General features: G+C 37.8%; 1 protein-coding gene across 1 annotated transcript; it reads left to right on the top strand.

The window, feature by feature from the left end:
• The first annotated feature begins 504 nt into the window (after positions 1 to 504).
• On the top strand, positions 505 to 6,079 carry LOC149828012 (small ribosomal subunit protein uS11y-like). Its single transcript, XM_090019798.1, has 6 exons — positions 505 to 614; positions 2,982 to 3,104; positions 4,090 to 4,135; positions 4,622 to 4,707; positions 5,114 to 5,243; positions 5,773 to 6,079. Exons 1-6 carry the CDS (start codon positions 612 to 614, stop codon positions 5,838 to 5,840), a joined length of 456 nt encoding a protein of 151 aa, XP_089875924.1. The 5' UTR covers positions 505 to 611; the 3' UTR covers positions 5,841 to 6,079.
• The last annotated feature ends 735 nt before the right edge of the window (positions 6,080 to 6,814 follow it).

Below are 6,814 nucleotides of genomic sequence, written 5' to 3'. Positions count from 1 at the left end.
AGATTTTTAAATATGACGCACATGTTCCCAATAATTTTCTTTACCCAATCCAGTATCACCATATGCAATTCTAATTTGGATACAACTCTGCTGTACAAGATCCAGTTCAGAACCTGATCCGTTTTATTTCTCACAAAAAAAAAAAAGAACCTGACCGGGTTTAAGATCTACTGCTTAAAAACTGGATCTAGAATCCATATGGATCTAATTTATATCCAATCCGTTTGCACTTCTTTTTTATGGGTGTCTCGCAAAATATTGCCAATATTTTGAACATATCGTGATTTTACTGCAAAGTGTTGAAAATCCGTTATAATTAAAAAACTGCGACAATTTCGAGTTAAAAGTACATTATATTTTAAAAAACATCTCAACAATATTTTACCCGAGGCAAGTTTCTTTCAAAATATCGCAGATTTTTTTCTCGCTAGACTTTTTGAGTACGAGATTTAAACAAAGGCATTTCGGTAATTTTATCAAACCTTAAGACCTATAAAAGCTCCCTGAAGCGCGAAGGGTGAAGGGATTCTGCAGCCATCTAGGGTTTTGAGAGAGCGCCATCCATCGTTTTTTAGGTTTCCGATCTTCCGCAGGAGGCAAAAGAGGAAAAAATGGTGAGTTCTTCTTCTCTTTCTTCTTTCCTTCTACTTCTCTGTAATCTAGAGTTTGCGGAAGGGGACGCAATTTTGCGGGAGAAAGCAAGAAAAATGGTATTCTGTAAGCAAGAAAAATGTTCTGTTCTTCTTTTATGGTCTTTTGGCACATATATGGCGTAACGATAGGTTTCAGTGCTGGTGCTTGTTTTATGACGGGTCTTCCTGCGAGTGGCTTTGAGCGCGATGAATAATTCCTTACATGAGAAGGTTAATTTCAAAATTTTGATTATGGGATGGTGGTGTTCAACTTCATGGTGTGAAATAGATTTTTTTGCTTAATCGATTTAGGAACAATGAAACTTTGGTTTCTTATGATATAATTTGTCATGGTTTCTTGCCTTTGTCTTGTGGAGTATCAACTGCACTAAGTGGAATGTCGATAGCAGATAGTCGTGTGCATTTTTTTATTAGAAAATATTTGATGACCTAACTTGGGGAAAGATTTGATGGGCGCCGTGCGTCAAACGCCACTCCTACGCGTCTTAGCGAAGATAGTGCAATGCCACCAACCAGCCCAATACATTTGCCTGTATGCCTTAAAACCTGTGCATTAAGTTGCGTCGAGTTAACTGGTACTGTGTCCGATTGATGATTCTTTCTCGTTTTTTCAATTGGTTTCTGGAAAGATCATATTACTCTAATACTGGTTTATTCTCTGATTCTTTCGTGATCCATGCCAACTCGGTTTCCAAGTTCGGGTTATTCTTTTCTCTTATTTCTTAGGGACATTTTCCTCTAAGTAGCGTTTAAAAATTATTCGCTCTTGTTGTAAATTTATGTCCATGTTTCAAAGCTTCAAAGTCACTGAAGCGGCTCATTTTATTGTTTTCACTTTCTATTTCCACTGCCGGAGAGAATTCTTATTTGTTAGCAAAGAGCCAAAGAAATGAGTTCCTCTACCATTCCATTGTGATTCGGAATGGGAGAAAGAACTAATGCCCCATCCTAGTGCTAGTGTCGCAGTACAAATAACTACAAAAACTCAAAGATATAGTTATTGTTTGGAACTGCCCTTAAGCGGGGCACTGAATGAATGAGAATCTACAAAGATCTGAAGACTACACAATACAAGGAGAATGGGCCTGTCAAGGAACTGCCCTTATACATGGCATATCTTTTTTGGTTTTTTTGTTTGGTGCATGTTGAGCCTACAATTGAGTGTCTGTGATGGTGAAATGGTTTTATACTCTAATAGTTGTCTTTTTTGTGCTTTTGCCTTTACATTGTACAAGTCTTTTGGATACTTCAGGCTATTTGAACCATGGTTACTGGAAGCCCCATAGGGCATGGGGAAGCGCCAAAGCGCTTTTTGCTGGCGCTTCCGAAATGTGCTGGGAAGCACCAAAAAAATTTGCGAAGCACGCTTCTCCTTCCTATTTAGGGAAGTTCTCTTCCCCTTCTTTTTTCTTTTTATTTCTTTTTTTCTCTTTTTTTGCTTCTCCCTCGCTTCATAGGTCACTTCTGGTTCGATTCCTAGGTCGCTTCTAAGACGATTTATGATTCGCTTCTAAGTCGTCCCGCACTTCCCGCTTCCTAAAATTTTAAAAGAGCCTTGCTTCCCGCATCCCCGACTGACAACTCTTATTTGAACCCTGAGGGAGGAAATCAGAATAAATTAGAAACTAGTCAAACTTGGTAATCTGGAGAGGAAAACTGTATGAAGTAATAGAAAGGGTCAAATTTGTGATCACTTTTCTACTTGAATGTCATTCTTTCTTTAACTCCCTTTGATTAAGATTCTTGCCTTGCTACTATGAAAAAAAGGGAAATCATGAAAGGAGGCGAGGCCAGAGGTTCTCATTTAGGGTAACCTTTTGTTTTTTTAATGACATAATGGGAGAGAGTCTGCAAAAGTATATGTAATGAAACATGTATTAACGCAAACAAACAAATTTCAAGCTGAAAACATGTTTTTGAACAAAGAGTGCAGATGACAAACACAACTTTACTTAGTTGCATGTTATTGCTGACGTATTATGCTATTTTTAGTTATGTCATTATCATGTTCATTAACTAATTTAGTCAAGGTCATTGACTGAACCAGTTTGAGTAGTTACAAGCAAGGAACAAACAAATGGGGTCATATGGATTAATATGTGGGTCTGTCCCATTAGCTATTGTCCTGTCTTGGGCTTTTCTCAGCCCCTAATTTGTTCCATCTTTATAAAATAATTAAGTTCATTTTTATCACATAATGGTATTTGTTTAAGAGATGAAAGTACTTTAGTTTTGCCAATGCTGTTATCACCTTTCTAAATGTTGATCATTTACCTTAGTTTCGTACATCTTGCTGTTACTGATGATGGCTAACTGGTGTTTGGACAGTCTGGAAGAAAGAAGACCCGAGAAGTTAAGGAGGAAAATGTCACACTGGGACCAAATGTTCGTGAGGGAGAGCATGTGTTTGGGGTGGCTCATATCTTTGCTTCCTTCAATGACACTTTTGTGGTTGGTTCCTTTACCTTATCATTTCAGCGCATCTATGTAGTCAAAAGTGCTAGGCGGTGCCTTGTAGGTAGACCTGTAAAAGACTAGTCAGACTAGTTGATAACCCAATTGAAATATAAAAAAGTACACAAAATATACATAAAAATATGTTTAATTCTTTTAGTAATAAGATGTTTTGATTGTTTTCATTACACAAGTACAAAAATACACATGATTTCACAAAATATATTCATATGCATAACCCGAATATACATAACAAATTCAGTATAATCAACAAAATATGCTTTCAACCTTTCACAGAAGCACAATAACACATACATATATAAATAACATATTACATTATTCATAATACTAAACATGCTTTAAGGATTTTATAGAAAAATTCATCAAATACAAATACACACATATATAAAAAACATAATCAACTAAAATGAACTATGCATGCTTTCAATGTTTCACAGAAAAAATCCAAAGTATCACACACACCCATCTATCTATCTAGCTCTCTCTCTATATATATAATAACTAAGCATGTTTTCATGATTTTATAGAACAAGTCACACACACACATTTATATATATGTATATAAAATAACAATATATATAAGAATAATAAATGGATAAAAACTGCCCTCGTGCCTAGGCGGAGGCAGCTTAGTTGCCAACTAGGCTCTTAGTCCATGCCTAGTTGGCAAAATTGGTACCTTTTAAGGTACCCAACTAGGAATTGCAAAGCCTAGGCGTTTTACTTATGTCTTACCGACTAGTCAATGGCTACTCGGGGCTTTTGACCACATAGCAGAGAATGGGTCTTATGCCCATCAGATGATTGAAGCATGTGAAGTTTTTTTATGAATGTTGTTTGCATATCATTCCTTTCAAGTCTAGAATACAAAACTATCTTGACTGTTAATATAGCTCTTATTTTTTTCCCTGTTGCTTGTTTTGTCGCTCAAATGAGTTGTTTGGAATTGTATTTTTTGCAGCATATAACAGATTTATCTGGAAGGGAAACCCTTGTAAGAATCACAGGTGCTTGTTCCTTTTACAAGTAGTCATTGTAGTCATTTTTTTGTTTTAGAAAGATTGTATGTGAAGGAAAATTCCTTTGATATTTTGTCATCAAGTCCAACTTGTTTGACCTCTTTCAGAGCTAAAAGCATTGCATGAACAAGTCACAGTTTCGTCATTTGGGCTACAAAACTTGGCATGATCATGGCTTACTGCAGTTCAGTCTGAGTTGCTTTAGTCTATAAATAGTACTTTGTCTCCATGGGTTCTCTTGCTAACTTGATGCCAGGAGTTCCTGGCCCCCTCCCCCATGTCAGCCTGAAACCTCTAGTTGATTTGCCCATGCATATCAAATAATGAATTCACTGCTGTTTTATTCCCGCCATATGTTGTGCAAGTGTGCCATTTCAATCCACATCCATCCAGGTTTCTTTTGGTTCTGGAGTCTAAGCCCGTAATTTTAAACACGTTAGCTATGTTAGTGAAAGCGGGTTCTCTCTGTGACAGGTGGTATGAAAGTGAAGGCTGATAGAGATGAATCTTCCCCCTATGCTGCCATGCTTGCAGCTCAAGATGTTGCTCAGCGGTGCAAGGTATTGATTTCCTTTTGATTTGCTTTTTTGTCAATAAGTGGCAATTTCCATGTTTGTTTGTTTGTTCGTGCATGGAGCCATCTTGGTACTAATGGCTTAAGGGACTGTCCTTGACAATTTGGTGGGGATTGTGATAGGCCTCATTATGCATAGCTTGATCCAAGGTCTTGTGTCCAGTCTGAGTTGTCTAATTTCTATCTGGGTCGGTATGGCATGGGCTAGGTTGCCTAACTTGGTTGTGGAAGCTGATCTTGCTCACTATTAACCTTAAGTAAATGTTTGTGAACTACTACAGTATCCTTGTTTCCTTCTTCCTCTTTTTTTTCCTTTCCCTTATCTTTTTTCTGTGGAATTATCTGGATTTAAGTTCCTTACCATCAAATCTGACAGTGTTGTCCCTCTGCAGGAACTTGGCATTACTGCTCTTCACATTAAGTTGAGGGCAACAGGAGGGAACAAGACCAGGACTCCTGGACCTGGAGCACAGTCAGCTCTTCGAGCTTTGGCACGTTCTGGAATGAGGATTGGCCGTATAGGTATGCTTATGTTGTTGCACTAAGTTGAAATTGGACAATTTTGGCAGTTTTTTTCTTCTTCAAGGAGTTGGAGAATTGAGTGTAACGGCTGATACTTCTAATGTTGAAAGGGAAATTTCTAAAAGTTCTGCTTTTGTAAGTTTTGTTAAAAAGGAAAACATTTGAGTCATGGTTCATTGAGTTTTCCTTTTCTTTTGTTTCTTGTTGAGTTGCATGGTTACATTTTGCTTCAATTTTCTGCAAGAAAAAAGGCTGCACCCAGTTTTAAACTTGGATGAATCGAATCCCCATTTTGTTACTTGTAGTATTATTCTTGGTTTATTCATGATTTGGACTAAACTCTCTCTCTCTCTCTCTCTCTCTCTCTTTGTGTGTGTGTGTGTGTGTGTAAGTGTGTAAGTTGGATTTTGCTCAGTATAAAATTCTTAATAGATAAGTATTCCTTTCCTTTTTATGATAGTTTTTGCTGACTGACTTCGATTATTTCATGGGTCTGTTTTACTTAACCTCATGTTATGGCTGTTTGCAGAGGACGTGACGCCCATTCCTACTGATAGCACCAGAAGAAAGGGTGGGAGAAGAGGAAGAAGGCTTTAAACTCCTACTGTTCATCATCCAGATATGTTCAAGTTGAAGGCCGTGGACTTTTAGGGAATCCCCGCAAATTTCCTTTTTCCCTTTTCATTATATTTTCTTAAACATTGCAATGAACTAGTGAACTTAGTTCTGAAGGGATGTTTTGCTGGTTTCGTGATAGCTTCTTGAATTGATCCTAGGAAAGACAAATGACAGTTAAATTGTGGTTTATTTCTTGGTATAACTTTAATTATTTAAAATGTGCAGTATGTGTTTGCATGGCTTGTTGAGGTATGGATTTTAACGTATTTTGGTAGCTCACTTGCATAAGTTGGTGCAATGCAATTGCCTGCTGTATCTGTATGAACTGGCTTGTGCTTTGTGGCTAACCGGAGTTTGGGGGGCCATGTCTGCATCTTGTTCTCTGTTGGATATTCAGGCTTAGCTTCTTTCCCATATTGCTTGTTCTAGAAAGCTTGTGAAACAGAGCAGGCTGACTAGGTCGGTTCATTAGATGCGTGTTGGGCCTGGTGATTGCCCTCAGCCTAGGGCTGATTTCAGATTTTACTGTGCTATGATTTAAGATACAAATCCGTCTAGGGTCAAAGCCCTAGGCTGGCTTGCCACAGTAGCGGAGTGAGCCTTCCCCGGTTGGTCCATCAAATTCCCTTACATGTTTTTGACTAGCGGTTCTTGTATTATTATTGTTACTAATTATCATGTTTAGACCATTGTGACTGATGCCCATTTCCCAAAGTTAACGTGGGTGGCGAATGAATGGCTGCTTTTGTGGCAATCGGTCGGAGGTTGTAGCCAGATCTGTGTGTTGCTTAGATACAATCAATCTGCTGCTCTATTTGAAGGTTAAGGAGAAATATTCTTAGTTTTTTTATTGCAATTTCTAAGCTAATCCCTGTTTGTTTCGGATCGTGCGTGTTAATGAGCTTTTGTGGTCGGAGCCACTAACTAATCAAATAGTTTTTTTTTTTTGAAAA

The sequence above is a fragment of the Nuphar pumila genome, chromosome 10 (assembly GCF_984573655.1).
Source record: "Nuphar pumila chromosome 10, dmNupPumi1.hap1.1, whole genome shotgun sequence".
Classification (NCBI taxonomy): Eukaryota; Viridiplantae; Streptophyta; class Magnoliopsida; order Nymphaeales; family Nymphaeaceae; genus Nuphar; species Nuphar pumila.
Note: the sequence above shows the minus strand (reverse complement) of the source record. Positions and strands in the feature narration are given on the sequence as shown.